The sequence below is a fragment of the Aotus nancymaae genome, unplaced genomic scaffold (genome assembly GCF_030222135.1).
Source record: "Aotus nancymaae isolate 86718 unplaced genomic scaffold, 86718_ANA_hifiasm-v0.15.2.pri h1tg000067l, whole genome shotgun sequence".
Lineage (NCBI taxonomy): Eukaryota > Metazoa > Chordata > Mammalia > Primates > Aotidae > Aotus > Aotus nancymaae.
Window position 1 is genome coordinate 39,822,983 of NW_026988482.1, and position 20,315 is coordinate 39,843,297.

The 20,315-nt window shown below is 40.7% G+C and overlaps 1 protein-coding gene across 14 annotated transcripts in view; it reads right to left on the minus strand.

Moving 5' to 3' along the window:
* The window catches only part of MAGI1 (membrane associated guanylate kinase, WW and PDZ domain containing 1), a 677,859-nt gene that overhangs the window by 30,311 nt on the left and 627,233 nt on the right, over nucleotides 1–20,315 (minus strand). For 9 of the 14 annotated variants that reach the window (XM_012469472.2, XM_012469429.2, XM_064367317.1 and 6 more), the window contains 3 exons: nucleotides 17,855–17,886; nucleotides 7,562–7,778; nucleotides 3,359–3,442 (listed from right to left, as the gene is read on the minus strand). In XM_012469472.2, the coding sequence (XP_012324895.1) occupies nucleotides 3,359–3,442; nucleotides 7,562–7,778; nucleotides 17,855–17,886 (333 nt within the window). The remainder of the gene's footprint in view (nucleotides 1–3,358; nucleotides 3,443–7,561; nucleotides 7,779–17,854; nucleotides 17,887–20,315) is intronic. The other 5 variants (XM_012469458.2, XM_064367315.1, XM_064367313.1 and 2 more) reach the window with 1 other exon arrangement.

The window sequence follows — 20,315 nt, forward strand, 5'->3', positions numbered from 1 at the left end:
GGTAAAATAACAAAAGACACAGGGATAAAGTAAATAGTGGAAATAGTCACTGAGCCCTAAAGGTCTTCAAAGGACTAATCCCTGTTTGATAATTCCCAATCAAGCCCAAGCCATGATCCGTGAATACAAATAGCATTAACTGCTTTACTCAGTATTCTTGCAAGGGGAATTAAGTAAATTAAAATTATGATGAGCTGCACCACAAAGTAGGTGTCCATGTCCAAGAACAGAACTCAGACTAAGTCAGAGTCACCTCTGAAGCTGACTCTAAGGATTCTGAGGTCATGTTAAGTCACCAGATGTTTCATCTACTAGAGGATGAAAGAGAAGAGCTTGTTTTAAAAAGACTTTCTGATTTATCTTTAAGTCACTTTCTTCTTCCTTAAAATAATTAAGACTAGCAATGTTAAGAATTTGATTTGGTAAATTATTTTTGCAAAAAATTACTCTCAAACATCCTAATATTTCTGCATACAGTCAGCCCTCCATATCTGTGGGTTCTGCATCCTTAGAGTCAAGCAACCACAGGCAGAAAATCTGTTAGACATACAATGGTTTTAGCTGTGATGAATATGTACAGATTTTTTTTTTGTCATTATTCACTAAGAAATACAGTACCATAACTATTTACATGGTATTTGCATTGTATTTGATATCATAAGTAATGTAGAGATGATTTAAAGTATATACGAGGAGGTGGGTGCAGTGGCTTACAGTGGCAATCCCAGCACTTTGGGAGGGCGAGGTGGGCAAGTCACTTGAGCCCAGGTGTCCAAGTCTGGGCAACACAGTAAGACCTTGTCTCTACAAAAATAAAAATAGAAAAACAAAAAATAAGCCAGATGTGGTGGTGTGTGCCTGGCTACTCGGGAAGCTGAGGTGGGAGAATCACTTGAGCCAGGGAGGTTGAGACTGCAGTGAGTTATGATTGCCCAATGCACTCCAGCCTGGGTGACAGAGTGAGACCTTGTCTCAAATAAATAAATAAATAAATAAACAACAAAAAATAGATTATATAGGAAGTTTTTGTGTGTGTGTGTTACACAAATATTATGCTATTTTCTAGAGATTTAAGAATCCATGGATTTTTATATCATTGGTGGGGGCTGCAGATGTCCTGAAACCAATCCCCAGCAGATACTGAGGGGTGACTGTACAAAGTTTATTAGGATTTCAATACTATTACCAAAATCAGCCAGGCTTCCAAATCCTTAAGATTAATGGTGATGACAAAAGTCTATATTATATTAAACCATGTATCTCATTGCCAAAATAATTGTTTTATTCCAGAATTTGACTGTGATATTTCAACATTAAAAGTATTAATTCATTTTCCAATAACTTGATATTTTACTTTCAACACTCAGTAATGGTCTAGGGCTTTAAAATGAATATCTCGTTTTTTTTAAAGAACTGTAATTTCTTTAAGAAAATGCTTACTATATATGAAATTGTTCTACAAAACACTCTGTTACTTCACTCAAGTAAAAGAGGGTTATTTCTATTTAATTCTTATTTAATGTTTTAATGTATATACAGGGTGTTTTATGACCTATTAAATGATTTCATTTTTATTTAAAGACAAAAAAACATAATTCAGCTGCAGTCAATCCTAAAAGAGATTTTCAAATGCTGTTGTGCCTACTTTCTTATTTAATTAACTGGATTTGAAGCTGAAGGAATGTGCAGGCCTGAGATTGTAATTCTTTTCTTCCCCAGTTTTGTACAATGGAATAGGGAAGAAGAAGGTGGATGCTTAGATTTTACGCTGGTGAAGAAATGTCCCTTTTTATTCACCCACAAACTTAAAATGTATAGTGAATGAATACGCCAACAGAGAAGAAACCAAATGACCAGTAAGTACAAGTCTGAAGAGTCTGAATCTGATATTTTTACTTGAGCTATCTTAATGCCAGGGCTTTAAATGGGTGCTTTCTATCCATTGCTTTTATTATAATTGCTGAGGCTAAGCTGCGAAACACCACAGAACATGAAGCTAAGCTACGGCATGACTTCCATAAACACAATTTTAGAGTAATATTTTCTTGAGAACGCTAAGGTAACAATATTTTCTTTCTGTTCGACTAGCTGGCTAAAGGATATTTGCTGTAATAGCCTCATTGAAACAACAAATTAAATCAAGTTGTGTCCCAGTCTTTGGTTCACTCAAGCAGGAGGATTATTACTGAAATAGACCACTGGCGCTTTCCTGCCAGCACCGGGTTCCTGGCAGAGTCTGTTTTAGGTCCACTGAGTGTGTGGCCTTTCTGGAAACAATCAAAGGGCCTCTGCAGAGACTTCCAACCCAGCTCCATTTTTCTCAGCATCATTTAACTCTGGAACATTTGCCTATCCTACAGTGACACCGAATGTAACAAGTTTCTGCCTACTGTTGCTCATTTAGGTGTGAGCTAGCATGGTATGGGAGGTTGTGGTCAACAGATTTAGGCTTATCACACCGTTTAGTGCACATTAAAAAAAAAAAGGCTTCGTTTCCTTCTGAGAGTCAGTGGCAATTTGTTTAAAGTTGTTCTGTTGAAAAGAAGGATGCCCACTGACACTAGGGATGTTAAAGACACAACAATGGGCCAGAAAACACAGACATAAACGGTGACACACAGACATGTTACAAAGAAAGTCTTTTGCTATTTAATTTTGGCATTCTAACAATTATACTCTTCTACCAACTAAATGTCATTTACCCAAATGTATAACTGTGGCAATAAGTCAGTACTGAAAACCCATTACGGGGTTATAAAATTTCTTTTGTGTCCTCTGAGTCCACCTTCTTCTTAGAGGCACTGAAGTTTTTAAACGACTTCCCCCAAAATAGGTTTTTTCCTTATTTCAGGCAGACTGTATTAGAATTAAGTTTGTAGGTAGTAGTAAGGTAGAGCCATTTTTCTGATATTAATAACACTTTTTTTGACTGAGGCTAAATCGAATGGAGCTAAGAAAACCTTGTCCAGTTTTTATTTGTCAGCTCTTGCATACGAACAATTTCTGTAGTCAGTCTCCTTTTGGTAATGCCAGTGACAATTCAATAAAGCAGTTAACAGACTTCCTTTGAAAATCAGAATGAATGGAAAGACCAGGTTTGTAGAGAAACCTCCTGGTGTCTCCATTACTACAGACATACTAGCACATTTCCAGACTCGACAAGGGCATGCAAAACCCTTTTTATTCCATCTTGTCTTTGGTTTGCGTTTGGTCAACAAGAGCTCCAAAGAGCACTTCCCTTCATGCCCCTCTTTTCTTCCCTCTCTTTTTTGAACTTCTCCCCAGGCCCCCAGACCAATGAGAACATCAAACAAGATGAATGAGAATGGAGAGACAAAAGTTTTCAGCAGATCCTTACTCGGACATTCTCCAAAATTCGTGGAATTGATTTCTCTCTCTCTCTCACCCTTGCTCAATCCCGATGCAGGTGAAGGTGACATAGCTGGAATATTAATTTCACAATTTTGCAGAGCTTAATGTACATTCTTTTTCTTAGTTCACTTTAATTTAGTTTTGATTAATAAGAAACAGGCAGTTCAGCTTTCACAATAAAGGTCATGGCTGTTATTTTAAAAAAAACTATAGTTTGATTCCCTTTTTTCTTTTTTTTCATGCTGCTTTACTTTTCAAAAGCTAGAATTTACAATTTTACCATTAAGAGTTTCCTATAACTCCTATTACCATCTTAAACTCTCCTTATTTAATGACACTCTGAAGTACACATTCTTGAATGGCCTTATTTCAATCATGGTTTGTCTAAACCCTTACTGCTTTTTGAAAAATTTAAGTATATTTGTGCTACCACTACACTACAGCATTTATTCAGAAGTGTATCAAGTCCAGGATAAAATTCATTCTTGTGCTAATATCTGTTCAAGTGAATTCTAAGCATTTCAAGCCAGAATCATGTTATATTTAGAGATGCAAATCAATGGGTCTGAGAACTGAACAAAAAAAAACAAATATGAACAGTCATAATAGCTCTTAAAATCTAGAGGTACACCCAAACTTCTTAGGCTCAGTATGATAAAGAAGCTCAATTGCCACCTTCCAAACTTGTAAGCATGTCTCTCCAAAGCGGAACAGATTTGCAACGTTCATTAATAGGACAGTTTTGAGCTTTTTCTTTCCAAACTATATTGTGAACAGGCAAAGTTTCTACCACAAGGCTTATAATTTCTTTTGTAGTAAATGCTACTGGATATGATCTGATTTTCCTAAACATTTACTAGTAAGACTGCATCACTGTCATTTTTAAAGATGTACACAATTCTAGAAAAACTATAAAAAGGCAACATGGCTTTTAAAGAACTTCCATGCTCATCTTTGTTTTCAATTAAACATTGAAGCCCTTCAAAGGGATTCATGAACACATTTGTAATTCAGACAGATTAATTCTAATACTGTTGCTTTGAGAGATGACCATATCAAAAATATGGTATATTGCAACACATTTAGACCATGTGAAGGAATGTGATCAGATATTGTGTTACACTTCACATTGCCTCTAATAATAAAAGAAAATGGCACAGTTAAGCTGCTCTGCTGACTTCAATTCTCCTGTTTTTCCTGGAATACTCTGCTCACTTTACTGTCTTGTGGGGAAGGGGAAGGGAATCATATCTAATAAGGCTACACACTTTTATCTCTTCCAAAGACAAGATACCAAACAATCTAAGGGAATGGCAGAAACTGATCTGAGATAAAGAAAAATACTGATTCAAAGACAAGATTGATGCTGAGATAAAGAAAAATACTAATTCAAAGACAAGGTTCATTCCTAGGTACTGTGAAAAGAAGAAAATCTGTGACAGATACTGAGTAATTACCATGGGGGCCAGGGGGAGGTCTCATCATTATCCTCATTTAGTAGTGAGGAAGAAATCCATGTGAATCTTAACATCAATTAGGTTGCTACTATCTATCAGTCAACTATAGAGCCTTCAATTACCAAAAAGGAATAGATTCTCATTTGTGCTGCTCTAGCTCATTGCTCAAATGTTAAAGAAAGTAAAGGAACAAAACTGGCACCATTCTGAATATTTTTCTTTTTTTTTTTTTTTGAGATGGAGTCTCACTCTGTTGCCAGGGTGGAGTGCAGTAGTGCAATCTCCACTCACTGCAACCTCCGTCTCCCAGGTTCCGGTGATTCTCCCGTCTCAGCCTCCAGAGTAGCTGGGTCTACAGGCATGCACCCAATTTTTTGTAGAGATGGGGTTTTACCATATTGGCCAGGCTGGTCTTGAACTCCTGACCTCGTGATTTGCCCACCTCGCCCTCCCAAAGTGCTGGGATTACAGGCATGAGCCACCCTGCCAATCCCCAAATATTTCAGTCCAGCTGTCACCTGAGCAATTTCAGTGCTTACAGCAGCTGGCTATGGCCATATGACATATTTTTCTTATTTTTTTTTCCTGGTGAAAACTTTTAAAAAACATTTGATTAAATCAAATTCTTAAGAAAATCCGCTTCCACCAGGGTGAAAATGGCATTTGAGCAAGAGCCTCCTATTAAACGGATGTTTTAGAATTGTCCTGTCAACCCATGATGCCCCTGCTAGCCCTTCAAAACACAATTCATTTTATTACAAAAAGATTCACACAGGAAAACTCAATCATAAATGTGTACTGTATTGAGGAAAGCAGGAGCATGGTCAATAAAGCAATATCTCAACATTAACTGAAGTTGGGCCATTGATTGGAGGAGCCACATGCTTAGAGAGAAATGTGGAGGGAATGTGAAAACGCTCCTCTTTGTAAACGTCTCTTAAATGGTTTTCTTCAGTGAAATCACTACAATGAGCAAGGAGACACAGTGAGGACAGAACCTGTTCCTGGTTAGCATCCACTGTGTGTGAGGTCATTCCAAATGGAACTTCATTTCCTTTAGCCTGGCCTCGGAGGAGGTATGTTAGAGGTGTCTTTCTAGTCCAGTGACTAAATAAGTCACTGTTCAAACTAATGGGCTTTTTGTCAGCAGAGTGAACTGATAGCCAAAACAGCCTGTTTAATTCCATGCATCATGGTAGTAAGAAGGCAGTAACATAACGAGGAGGAGTAAGAGGAGGAGGAGGAGGAGGAGGAGGTGGAGGAGGAGGACGAGGAGGAGGAGGACGAGGAGGATGAGGACGAGGAGGAGGAGGAGGAGGAGGACGAGGAGGAGGACGAGGAGGAGGAGGAGGAGGAGGAGGAGGAGGACGAGGAGGAGGAGGAGGACCAGGAGGAGGACGAGGAGGACCAGGAGGAGGACGAGGAGGAGGAGGAGGAGGAGGAGGAGGAGGAGGAAGAAAGGATGAAGCCCTGAGCAACTCCTAACATTTGATAACCAGCAAAACTCCAGGCTCACCCCTGCCCCACAACTGCTGAGCATTACTCAGTGGACTGACGAACTTTCCTCCTCAGACAAGGATGCTGGCCTCACTGCCCCATTTTGCTTGGGTCACAGAGGAGTTGAAGGCTCCCAGCATGCACTTCGGCTGGCAAAGGAAGCACAGTACAGCCAAGTCTGTGTGGTAGGCAGGAGTCTGGGGCCCCCACACCTCACACAACCTCTCTGCCACAACTTGCAATGGGAGCCCTGCTGAGTGGTGACCACAGTTGCAGCTAGGAATGAAACCTGTGCAGAGGGGAGGATGAGCAAAATGATTCCCTTCACTCTTCTAGCTTGTCTCAGACCCTTCAACAAACCTAATCTCCAGTGTCACAACACCTCTCTCCTACCTCATGCCAAAAAGAGAAAATGAGGGATCTGTGCTTCATAGCTGCCTCACCCTGACCAATTATGCTCATAAGAAAACATCAGAAAACAGCACCCCAACAACAACAAAAGGCAATTTGCGTTGCCTAAAACTAATGCATTTTCGGAACTTACATTGGTAAGAATATTATTTATGGTAAATAGTTTTTGGAAATTATTTCATAATAAAAAGTAAGACATTAAACATGAGGGCGATATTATGTTTATACAAGCCAAGAAGTTATGAAGTACACCATCACTAGCTCATATTTATAGAAAAGGCAAAGCACTGGGTAAGTAATTAAAGCACAAACCACTCACTGCTATTGTTTTTTTCCTTTCTGAGGGGAATGTTTAGAAAGATTGATAATGGTTAAAAAAATTTACCAGCATTTTTGAAAATCAAGAGACCACTTGAAAAGCATTTAATTTCTTCTCATTAGCCCTACAATCCCAGCCAATCATATTTAAGTTCTATTGCATATCAAATTTGTGCTAGGAGCACATCACAACCTCCACTCAGAGAATTAATGAGACAGCAGCTCTTATCTACCATTCCTTTTAACCAGAGGGAAGAAAAAAAAAATTTTTACCCAGGGCATTTATTTGATAACCATCCACTTCTACCCCCTCCCCAAAGTGCAGGCACAGTGGCGCCTCCATGGACAGCCAGCGGAGTCCACTCCCTCTGTGATACTTTTGCTTCTTGCTGATTTCACTTTATCCAGTTCACACACTGCAACACCTCTATTTTCAATAACCTTCAAGAGAAAGGTAGAGCCCTGCAGAGGGGTCTGCGTAAGAGACAGGCCAGGATGTTACTCACGTCGGTTTTCATACATGCTCCTGGACTGGGCCCAGATTTTAAAAGGATCTGGTTTTTTCTGGCCAGAGCTGTCAGTTTGATCTGGAGCTTGGGCCTCTGCAGGTGGGAACTCGGGGAGCACCTGTGTGCTGTGGCTTGGGGATGCTGTGTGCAGGCTCCGGTGGCTGGAAACACTGTGCTGAGAACTATTCTGGCTGTCTTTCCTTTCCAGTGGTTGCTGAAAGTAAGGAGGGAGAGGGGCACGAAGAAAAGATTATTATTGGTTCTCTGAGTGGGTGTTTTCCACGAGCTTGTCTTTGTTCCGCACTTCTGCATACACATACATATCAACAGTATTTTGGCTCCCACCTTTCTCCAGTTAATGCTGAATGCAGATAAATCCCCAGGTGATTGGCAGACAAACAGAAGAGTGGGCCAGATAGAAAGACATAATCACAACCCATACTGTTCTCTGGGCTATAGCGGAAAACAAATCCGATATTCATCACAGGTTCTTAGCTAAGACGCTATGCTCATTTACTGCAAGATGGATCAGTTTTAACATCCTCATTTTGACAAAAATATGTGACTCCAAATACCATGAGTGGTTTACTATATAAGGCTATAATATCCAGAAGAAATATAATCAGGCCTCAAGATGCTCCTCGGGACTCCATGTCTTGCATCTTTTAATAATAAAAATACCCAATTCCTCCCTAAGAGTTTGCTATCTGTCCTTTTAGACTATTAAAAGAAACAGAGGTCAGACGTTTAAAAAATCATGCCTAGCATTATATGTTTACTGGTATTTCTATGTGTATAAATTACTAATATATGAAGAACGTCCATAATTCTTAGCTAATCAATTTTGCAAGCATTACACTTTGCCTCTTAAACTGCCGACAGTACTGTTGGTTGAAAACCAGGATCAAACTCTGTATATGAGTTGGCCTCTGGGGGTCACCTTTCTTAGACTTACAACTTGTCCAACGTCCAAGTATTGTAACATTTAAAGGGGAAGAGTTCCATTTAACTTTCAATTGAATAACCAACTCCTTGTTCATTAAAACCTGCTCAGCAAAGACCCTTCTCATTTTATGAAATGCTCTGTTAGAATGGTGAATGGATGGAGAGTAAGACCTAATGGGAGGGAAAACAGTGGGTAAGAAATAAAATAACTGTAGTTCTTATTTTCTCCAATAAAAGACTGTGGTAATCTCAGGTGTTCAGCATTCCCTATTCAAAACGAAAATCCTGAAGTCATGCCTCATATCCACACCATGTCATTAAACTTACCCGATTTAAAGCATTGCATGGGGTAGAGGACAGGAAGGGCCTCTCCATCCTCCCTTATAGATCCTGTAGAGCTCGTGGTTTTAAAGTACTTTATAAGAGCTTTGTCTTTGAGCGTTCTAGATCCCTAAAGTTCTTTGCAGAGCCCAAATCTACCACCAGGTGTTATGATCAACCCTATCAAGACCATTCTTCCTTGCTGCCTCCCCAGGTATCCTTCGTCTTTCATTCTCCTGAAATTCTGCGGAAATTTGCAAGGTCCTTTCATTTTCATTTAATTCTCAGGTCCCTATAATTCCTCTCCTTCTAGTCCTTGCTTTGAAACAAGTATCTAAAGAAAGCCCAAGGAGGACAAAAACTTCATTTGCTCTTGACTATTATAGATATGAATGCAGGTATTGGCAAGGATTCAAAACTGAGAACAATCAGATATGTATTTAATGAAGGCAAGATAGACTGTTTAAAATTATACTTGATGTACCTGTGGGAGAAATTTGAGGACCATATTCTAAGCTAGCCTAGAGGTCTTGAAAAAACTGTATGAGAGGCTTAATTCAATCCAATTCAAGGAGAGAAACATACACTGGTGTGGATGCTAGGAAAACACACCGACGTTTGGGTGGGAACAAACACCATCATAACCCCACATCACCGCTGTTCTCTTCTGAGGACCAAGTGCTCAGCTCACTTGATTTGGTTGGATTAGCTTCCAAAGAAGTGATGGAACCTGGCTCTGCCAACTACTAGTTTCTCGCCCAACAGGGAACTCAGCTTCTGCCCCAAAAGAACAATACCTCTAGCTTCCCAGGGAGACATGCTGAAGAGTCCAGAGTCAGAAAATGTAAATGATGAAAACCACATCCATTTTCTTTTGCATGCACATGGGAATTTTTTTTTCCCTCTTTAATGGGGACTTTACAAGGGTCTTGATTATAAACAACCATGTATAGCTTCAGTCCATTTGTTGTGTGAACATACATAACAATGCATAGAAAAAGTGGGATTATGGGTGGAGTTTTCCCCTTTTATCATTATACGTTCCCACATTACCTACCTTTTTTAGTTTTTATAGTGCACAGAGAATACTTTTTATAATCAAGACAAAATTTAAAGTCATCTTCATTTCAAAATGAACCTTGGTAATCAGAATTAATGGGAACTGCTGTTTCCTATTTTTTTTACATTTTAGTAATGTTTTATTTTTGTTCACCTCTGGAGGGGAAAGATATTTTAAATGTAAAATCAAAAAACTCAGTGAAAGACCTATGCATTTACCCTGAGAGTGGCATGCCTCCCTTCAAAGAACCACCCTCTTTTGGTTCCTCAAATTAGTAGATGCCAGATTGGTTGCAGGGTCAGCCTACCAGCACTAAATTCTGACCCTGGAAGCTCTGGTCTCCTCATGTTGAAACTACTCTTCACAAGGTGTGCACGCTGCAGGATTACTTGCAGGAAATGTCCTCCTGCTGTTGCTTTTGTAGAGTAATTTGTAGTTTCTGTTGTAATTTTCTTCTTGGGCCATTACCCCCTGAAGCCTAACTCAAACCTTTTCCACTTGATCCCTCTTCCTGAACTGGAAAGAAATATCCTTCTGGCAACCGTGACCCACCAACAAAGTCTGAGAAAAGGAGTGGACCTATTTCCCAGAGAAAATGCATATGTACTTTTACATTCATACGCATACATGCATGTGCAGAGATTCAGCAAGTCACGTCATGGGTTTTTAAAACCCTCTCCTGTCTGTCCTAGTATAACAAATCTCTGCCATGGAAGACCTAGGTCTCTTACATTTAACTGAAGAGATGGTTCCACCAGAAACAGAGTGCAAATGAAGTCTACTGGAAATGCTTGGGCCATTTTTCAAATATAACACCCTTTCTCACCTCCCCAATAAATGACTCATTTAGGTCCAATTTAACACCAAATGACAGACACAATCTGGAATGAGTTTGCAAAACTGCCTCTCGGTCAAACTACACCTCTGAGTCTCTTTTAAATGCCATCTAAACTTTATACTTCAATTTGGAAAATAAAAGTAAAGGAGCATCCTGAGAATGTGCTCTAAAAACTGTGCCACCACTCAATTATTTCTAACTGGCATATATAAATGGCACACTAATGGGCTAAATACACAGTCATCTGGAAGCTTTTTGGATGTTCTCCCTGCTAAGACTTCACTTCACTCTATGTCCCTTCTCAAGTTCAATTATGAAAACTCATTAATTTAAAGATACATTCCGTATTTAATATCTCGTTGGCACTCTGGGTTTTTTAAAACTATGCTGTGGGGGTGGCAGAGTTCAAACTATGTTTTTGTTTTTTTTTTTAATATTTTATTTTCTGTGAGCATGCTAATTAGCTAGGAGGTTGTTGTTTATCTGGTTAAAGCCCAGAATTGTCCAGGAGAAAAACCATGTTTATGTATCTCCCAAATTAAAGTCAACTTGTATGCATTTTCAGCAGTCTGGATCACCTCCCAGAAGACTATAGGCATGAGAATACATTCACTTCTGAACTATTTATGACACAGGATCAGATTTGCATTTAATGTGATTGTATTTCACCTCATTTTCCTAGGCGAGACACTAGCCGAAAGACAAGTAGCTGTAGTTAAAGGTACACTTTTAAGTCTGTTCATGAAACCCTGTGCATACTAAGAACATGGATAAATGGAAAAACCTAGTACACCAATGACAGAGCATCCAGCCCAGGCCCTCCTAAGTGTACTGCCGTACCTGCAACAGATTTATTCACTCACCCAATAAATACATAGGATCACCTGCTGTATGCCAGATACTGAGAGATAGAACATGTAAATAAGGAATAGATGGTACCTGAGCTCTTGAAATTTATCCCTGGGTATGTATTTAAGTGCCGGTATAGGTACTGTGTATAGATAAATATTAATCAAATATATTGATAGCAACACACTGCAATGTCCTTTTGAAAGGTGGCAAAGAGAGGACTCTGGAAGAACTCTATTAATAGAAAGAGAAGGCTGGGCATGGTGGCTCACATCTGTAATCCCAGCACTTTGGGAGGCCAAGGAATGCAGATCCCTTGAGGTGAAGAGTTCTAGACCAGCCTGGCCCACATGGTGAAACCCATCTCTACTAAAAATTCAAAAATTATCAAGGTGTGGTGGCGAGCATCTGTAATCGCCAGCTACTTGGGAGGCTGAAGCATGAGAATCGCTTGAGCCCAAAAAGTGGAGGTTGCAGTAAGACAAGATCACACTACTGCACTCCAGCTTGGGTGACAGAGGGAGACTCCATCTCAGAAAAAAAAAAAAAAAAAGAGGGTGTGCTAAGTGGACTTCCTGAAGAAAAAGCAAGGGATGGGGTACCTGAGAGGAACTGGGAGGCCACACAATGCAAGAGCTTTGTGGGCTACACAGGAGTTTGGGTTTCATTCTTAGTTTCAAGAGGGGGAATCTGTTAATGAATTTCAAGTGGGGTTCTGCCAAGAGTCAACTATTTCCAGAAAGTTTGGTGTGGTGTATGGATTGGTGGGGAAGAGGAGTGAATGCGGAGAGGCCAGTCCGGAGGCCCCAGCTGCAGTCAATTTGGGGACCTCAGGTGGGTGACACTAGGGTAGCTGGAGTGCCCAGGAAAGGAACAAGTGAGGTCAGAAGACACTTTGGTGCCAATTTCAACAGGGACTGCTGACAGACTGAAGGGACGCGGCTGAAGAGCAGGAGAATGGGGGGCGGGGGGCAGGCAGAGGAGAAGGGAGGTGAAGAGGATCACCAAAAAAAGGAGATCTTAGAAACAAGGATATCCACCCACCACATCTCTAGTTTGAGTAACTGGTTGAGAAGGGGTGCCATATATTAAGATAGGAATTTCCAATGCTAACTGTTGTCACTATGCTGATATTTTTGAAGCAAGAGTCTTATTTCTAAGTCTTAATTCCTAGCCAACTAGGAATAAGCAAATGGGCTCAATTAAAAAAATTCCATAAAGGTCCTTGGTCACATGTTGGCCATGAACCTGTATCACAATACCTTTTAAACTAAAACTGTACCAATCTCTCTGAAATGAATGATTCCCTTACTTAATGTCAAACCAGGGAAATTGGGAAGACATAATGGTTTTTGTAAATGGAAATGGGAAAAAAATCAACTCATCAGTATTTCCCAGAATGATTTCGAAATGTAGGTACTTATAAAGTGAACTGAAAATATTTGCTTGGAAGAGCAAATGAATACAGACAGCACTTAGAAGCTTAAATGATGAAAAGAATTCATGTGGCTTAAAAATGACAAATCGATCCATTTTAAAGCAAAATTATTTACAGTTCACTTATCTGCCAAGAGCGAAGGCTACTGCAGCGATTTACATGGACAACAGGAAAAACTCCAAGTGCTGATGAGGTATTAGGCCAATGTCATTAAAGGTTGTATGAAAATCAGACACTCAAATCCAAGTCAATGCAGAGGATAGTCCTTCTTTTTGTTTGTTTCTTTTATCATTTATGGGTCTAAGTCAAACAGTTTCTTCCAAAAAGGTGGGCAAGAGGAGTTAATGGAGAAGAAAAGGCAGGAACTGACTGGATATGAAAATGGATTCTGATTCACACTGCATGTTTTAAAGGAATGTAATGCAATGGCAAAGTTCATCTCCCAGGGCCCCAAAGGGCAGAGAATGGGAGTTGCCATGGGAAGTGAGAGGCAAGGAGACTAACTTAAGTGATCCTATTCCTTCAGCCATCTTCTACTCTCACTGCTTCTTCTTGTAGGCTGTAGAAGGTTTGATGGGATCAATCATCATGCTGGCTGTCACACAAGTGGCATCAGGGAAAAGGAAGACAGGTGCCACACAACTGGGTGAGTCTAAGAAAGAGGCAGGGTACATAAAACTGAATGATCCAGGCCAGGGTCACTCAGTGTGCACATTATCTAAGAGGAGTCTCTCCTCACATCTCTTAATGGCTAGTTTTCAGTAATTTCCTTTAGCATCTCTTGCAGGAGAAAGGGACAGAGAGGATAGTGGGGGAAAAAGACTATCACTATGGCTACCCTCCAGGCAGCTTGCTCTGTCCGCTGTAAAGAGGCTGTTGAAGAGACTGCCTCTTCAGCGTGGATGGGCACTGGATGCTTTGCCCACCATCCAGGGTCCTCTCTATATAAACATTTTGTAGATTTTTTTTTTTTTTTTTTTTTTAGTAAACAGGAAAATCTTGTCTCTTTAGTGAATATGACACATTTTCTTGCAACTGACAATAATAGCTAAGTAAAGAATGTGGTTTCCTATGCTGCCTAGGCTGCTGGGAAACTCCAAAGTACTCCACAGCTCAATCACAGCACTTACTCAATTGTGGGTGGTGGCACTGTATGGTGACTTACAGGTTATTATAATTAAGAGCGGAATGATTACATTACATGTGTACTTGGTTCCATGTTTCTGCTTTATTAATGCTCATCACATTTTAATCTACATGAGCTGAGGAACTTTGTAGATCTGCCTGTTGATGTGGTTATCGTTCTCCTTCCCCATTTACATGAGGGCAGGGATGTTTTCTGATTAGTTCTTATCAAATATTGGCACTGGGCCTGGCACACAGAAAACAATAAATACTTACGGATGAAATGACTGCATAAACATTTTGGAAATTTGTGACAATGAATCTTTTTTTTGCAAGGAGCAATCAATAAATGATTTGTTTGCAAACTGCAAGAAGAGAGTTGCCATGGTCTTATTTATTATAGTATATCCAGTGCCTCACACCACTCCTGACATTTAATGGGCTCTAAATACTGGTTTGCTGAATAGTGGATGAATGAATGGATGAAAGATGAATGTGTAGGTGGAGGAACAGATGGATAAATGGAAGACGATAGCTAGGTGCAGTGGCGCATGCCTGTAATCCCAGCATGTTGGAAGGCCAAGACAAGAGGAGCACTTGAGATTAGCCTGAGCAAGATGGTGAGACCCCAGTCTCTACAAAAAATATATAAAAATTAGCCAGGCATGGTGGTGCATACCTATAGTCCCAGCTACTTGGAAGGCTAAGGCGAGAGACTGCTTGGGCCCAGGAGTTTGAGGCTGTAGCTAGATATGACTGTGCCACTGCACTCCAGCCTAGATGACAAAGTGAGACCCCCATCTCAAAAAAGAGGTGGGCAGCTGAAGGGAGAATAGTTGGGAAATGAATTCATAGGAAAGCAGGTGGATACTGACTTAAAATTCAGGGTTTGGTGTGATATTTAGAGTTTTAAATTCTCACACACAAGATCCTTGCAGGTGATTTAGACTGAGAGTCTCAGTTAAATGAGTTTTCAGTCAGGATGATTAAGTTGGGCTACAGAATCAGTTTCCCAGAGAGGTCTAAAACCTGACAGAAAATATGTCTTATTTTTGTCTCTGCTATTTGGCAGAAAAATCCCTGATATTATGCAAGTCCAGGTATTAAATTAATAAAATTTTATTAAGATACTGCCATTGTCCCCAGTGAGTATATAACCCACAATTGCAACATTTAAACTAAATCTTGCAGGTGAAATTGCTTATTAAGAGTAAGCTACAGGGACTATCTAGGAGAAGAAACAAGACAAAAAAAGATAAGTCCTTCTGTTCTAATAAAAACCCAACTACTTAATTATTGAAAACCTTTTTTTTTTTTTTAAAAAAAAAGGGATGAGGGCAAAAGGAAGCTGCCAGTTACATGAGCAAGCCAACATTGTCAGGAGCCTCTAATAAAATAAACAAAACAACAATACAATGGTCCTGGGTTAAGACCACTGTGCACATATGCAGAGAGCTATTGCCAAATCTAAATGAGTCACAGCAAGGCACAATCAGTGTGCTTTTAATTATGCATCCTGCCTAATTTACCTTATCTGTCATTACCTGAATGGCTTTCCAGTACCAGGACATCCAGCTTCCCCCTGAATTCCCTCTGACCCCACCAGAAAAAACTCACAATCATCTCCCTGGCAGGACATCATCAAAATTCAAACTGGGAAAGGGAAACAGCTTTCAACCCACCTGTACAGAACTCTCACTGATCACAGATGTTAGCAGCGCTTTACATCCAACAGCAGACCTTGGCCGACAGCTCCCAAATTTTGTACAGCAGCTGCCAATGTGTGCTAGCAATGCTGTGAAAACCCTCATCCCTGTCCTGGCACAGAAACTGGGTAAGGACAAGCCCCAAGCTGGGGGCTTATTCTTTTCTAACCCAGCAACACATCACTCTCTTAGCCTGTGGTAATTAAGAGCCAGCAGACTATGGGCAAAGCAGTTGAGAGCTTCTTTCTTAGGAATGCAGCCCGAATAATTGGCTTGCTGCTTGTTAACGACATGGCTTCTGCAAAAATTAACTGTCATAGGGAATTCTCTTAACTGACTTGGCGAATGCAGGTTCAATACCTGTTTGATAGCCTTTGAGTTCACCAGGTAATTCCAAAACACTTGGGGGAAGAAGAAATGCAAATAAATCCTTTTGCACACTAAATTTAAATGGAATGCAAAATGGAAAAGAACACCTTGCTACACCTGATGTCATGCTACCTGTGCAAAACCACTATGTTTCCCTCAGCACACTCCTTGTTAAGACTCCACACCATGTGAGGTGTGTAAAATAAGCCCATGTATCACCACAGCATGGCTGGGGTGGGGAGGAAAAAAGGACGGTTCATGCTAACTCAAGCTTATGAGACACATCTTCTGGATTTCCTTCCATTTTTCTGAAGGCGGATGGGTTACTGGCTACGACCCAGGGATGGGGAGACACACATGCGCACATGCACACACTTTGGCATCTCTGTGGTTCCAATGTGGGCACCAACCAGCACTTTTCTGCCTGGACATTAACACAAACTGACAAGGAAACCAGCCCTGAAGTCAATGTTCCAATCACCGCGGCACTATGCCATCGGAATCACATCAATTATTGCAGGTTTTTCTTCTTTGGAGAACTTAGGAGTAAGGTTTAAAAATGCAGGAAGCTCCCTCTCTCATCTCCTTAATAAACTTCTGTCTCGTGCTGTCAGGCTTGGAGACAGGTGGAAAGAATTCAGCTGCAGCGCCGTAAGCTGCAAAGTTTTAAAGGTTCTCTCTCCCTGGATGGCAGGAGACTGTAAATTTTCCCACCCCCAAATCTTCTAAACCACCTGGAAACATCCCTCTTTATCCTAATAGTAATGAATTGGGAAGCCCCTTCCACCCAGATCAATTTCACAGGCATTGGAGTTCCAGATTTGGAGTTAAGCAGCATTTTAATTTGTCATTAGTGCCCCTGGAGCATAAACCCATACCACCAAACAAAACACTATAGCCTCTAAGCTATTAGCTAACATGTCAACTAGGTAATGCATCTTCAGGGAAACCAGATTAGAAAGGACAGCAAAACATTGATTTTTCTTTTTTTTTAAAGAATCCTATACCTGCAGCATAATGCTGCGAAAGCTGGCAAAACAACAAAGGACATTCCACAGCAAGGAAATGTCTTATTCTCAGTGCTGGGGCAGTGAACATTGTTCCATATGAGCATGGTCATATATATGGGGCAGAGCAATTCTTCCTTAAACCTACAGGCTTTTTATTTTGTAAATAATTCATCCTCCGTTGCCTAAGAAAGCTGAGGGAGAGAATGGGTAGACATGTGAACAGCTGGGAACACCAGTTGAGAGAAATGCTACTCACGGAGCAGGTGGAGCTTTCTCTTTTTCTCTCCTTCCAAAGGAAACAATAGCATTTGTATCAAGTTAAAACGACTAAGAAACTCATCCCTTTGAAGGAGAGTGTGGTTGTATTTGTATAGAGAAGATTCCAAACATCCATTTTTTATCCTGGCTCCTGCAGCCTGCCCACAAATCACTATACAGTTAAAGACAAGCCCAAATACCTTCTATAACAAACAGATCCCCAGAACTTAAGAAAATGAGCCCCGGCTCCTGTCTCCATCCACTCTAAAACACATTTAGTGAAGTGAAGCCACACAGCGTACCCTCCCACCTCCAGCCCCCCACCATCCACCAGAGCCCCAACAAGCACCAAGTAACTGACAAGTCCTTACCGACTTTGGGCTCTTCTTGGGAACTGGCAGTCCTGGAAAAAATGCAACAAGGAGGGGAGGGGGGAAGAAATCATTAGCATACAAATGTTACCTTTTCCTTAAAGAACAATCCCCAGGTGTTCCATGGCAACCTAGCCATCTGCAGAGTTATGTCAGATTTCTCCCCAGCATCGGAGTTACCAGGCTGTTCATATCGAATCAAAGCAGAGGGAGGAGGAGAGCGAGAGGCAGGAGATCTATCTGCATTAGCTATGCTGACTTGTACTGCAGCAGCCTGGAGGCTGGGAAAAGAAATTCACAGACCTCAGCGGCCTGGGAAATTGAACACTTGGACAGAATCTCAAATGCTCTTCTGGATTAAGAGAGACTTAACTTACAATTAAGTCCGGGATATTTCCTTTCCACACGATCCACTTGTCAATTGAAATGGACCAATCAGGACAGAGGAAAGGGTATATATTTAGTTTCAAAGGAGTACATGGTTAAAATTAAAAATTTTTTTTGGTCTTTTCTTTTTTTTCCCTCTGCCTTACAGGAGAGGAAATGCTTTCTTTATTTGGATGAGCTCAATACCAAAACAAAGACGGATGCTCTTTTGCCAACACAGAATGCTAACAAATGAACACAAATCCAAGTTGGTCTAGGGTCCTCTCGATCATCAGCACATGTCTGTCTCGATGTCTGCCAGCCATCCAAGCAACCTCCTACTCACAGCTTGCTGGAAAGGACTGGAGCTGGACTAGCCCCTCAAAAAAAAAGCACGTCGTTTGGGAGTGAAAAAGAAAAAATGCACAGAGCTGAAAGAAAAAGATAGTAACAGAGAAAGAAAGGCAAAGGTGGTCATTGAATCTAGCTGGCTCTTCCAAAACTCTGTCCTTAGTGGGAGGGCTGGAGCTGAAAGGGACAAGTGACTTCCTCAATTCTAGGGAAGTCAGCAATTAGGGGCAGACTTAAGGGAAGGGTGCGAAAGACAGGCGAGAAAGGAAAATAAAGTATATACTGGTGTTCCAAAAGTAATCATTTTGGCAAATTGCTGCCTCTTTTTATTTTTTTCTTTGGCAGGAGTTAGAATGCAAAATGCAGATTCTACCTGTATAAAGCACACAAGATATGCTTGGGATCTGGTGATGCTGTACTGGAGATTTCAACCTGTTTTTGAAAGTGATTCCTAGGGAGTGTGACGATTTCAACTCTTTTGGAAGTGACTTGTCAAACCATGAGCCATGCTAAGGTCAGCACAAGCAGTATGAGGCAAGGTGAGGCAAGTGGGTGAGTGAGGAGGAAGCAGCCCAGATAAGCCTGCTAATGTACCCACTCAAAGTGAAGCATGATGAGGATTACTCTTCCTGGGAGGCATGGGGGCACTCTCTGGTAAGGTCCCACACATCACCAAAATGAGGTCACCATGGAAGTGAGGCTCCCAGACCTCAGAGGGCATAAAGCACGGTTGGTAACTTGTTAGAAATGCAGCAGCCCGAGGCAGGAGAATTGCCTGAACCCAGGAGGCGGAGGTTGCGGTGAGCCGAGATCACCCCATTGCACCCCAGCCTGGGTAACAAGAGCAAAACTCCGTCTCAAAAAAAAAAGAAAGAAAGAAAGAAAGAAATGCAGCAGCCCAGGTCCCACCCTTGGGTGCCAAGAAATCTGTAGTATTAACAAAAATTCCAGGAGATTCTGATACAGAGAATCCAAGGACCGTATTTAAGAAAACTCTGATATAGTAGAGTATTATTCCTTCAAGTCAGGCAAACTCAGATGAGCATCCTTTAGCAAGCTGCTTTGGGGCCCTCTCTGTCTCAGTTTCTCCATTTATGAAGTGAAAAGAGTAAGACTCACTTCACAAGATTATTAAAATAATGAAACAAGAGAAAATGTACAAGAGCCTCCTACCTGGCACAGAGGAGTTACTCAAATGTCTACACCTTTCACTTTCATTGGCCTAATTTACATCATTCAGAAAGGAAATGGTTATGGTTATCTTGCTCTAGTAACTAGAGAAAAATCATCTGCTAAGCATATTAAAATATAAAAAAGGTTGTAGGAGAAATATTTTACCTATGGATACAAGTAACTGTGCTGAACAATTTTGATATGTCTTTACTTTTTAAAATAATGATCAGGTGTTTTTCTTGGCTCATTAATATGACTCTCTTAAGGAATTTTATTAGGTTATATTAAGTGTGGGTCACCGTATAAACTTCAAAATTATATAAGATGACATCTTTAAATTCATATTTTCTCCTAATTCAGAGAGACCTTCTTAGTTAGTTGGAATCAGCAAGGTTTCACTATAATTATCTTTTACTGCCCTTGACTCTGCCTAGTATCCCAGTGACCTCCATGAAAATTTGGAAAGAATCCCCCACTAGGTAAGCAGAGTCAGGGAAAATGGTTTCAGTCTACACTCTGCTAATCATTTGTAAGACTCTGGCCGATCTTCAAATCCTTCAAGAGCTTTGTA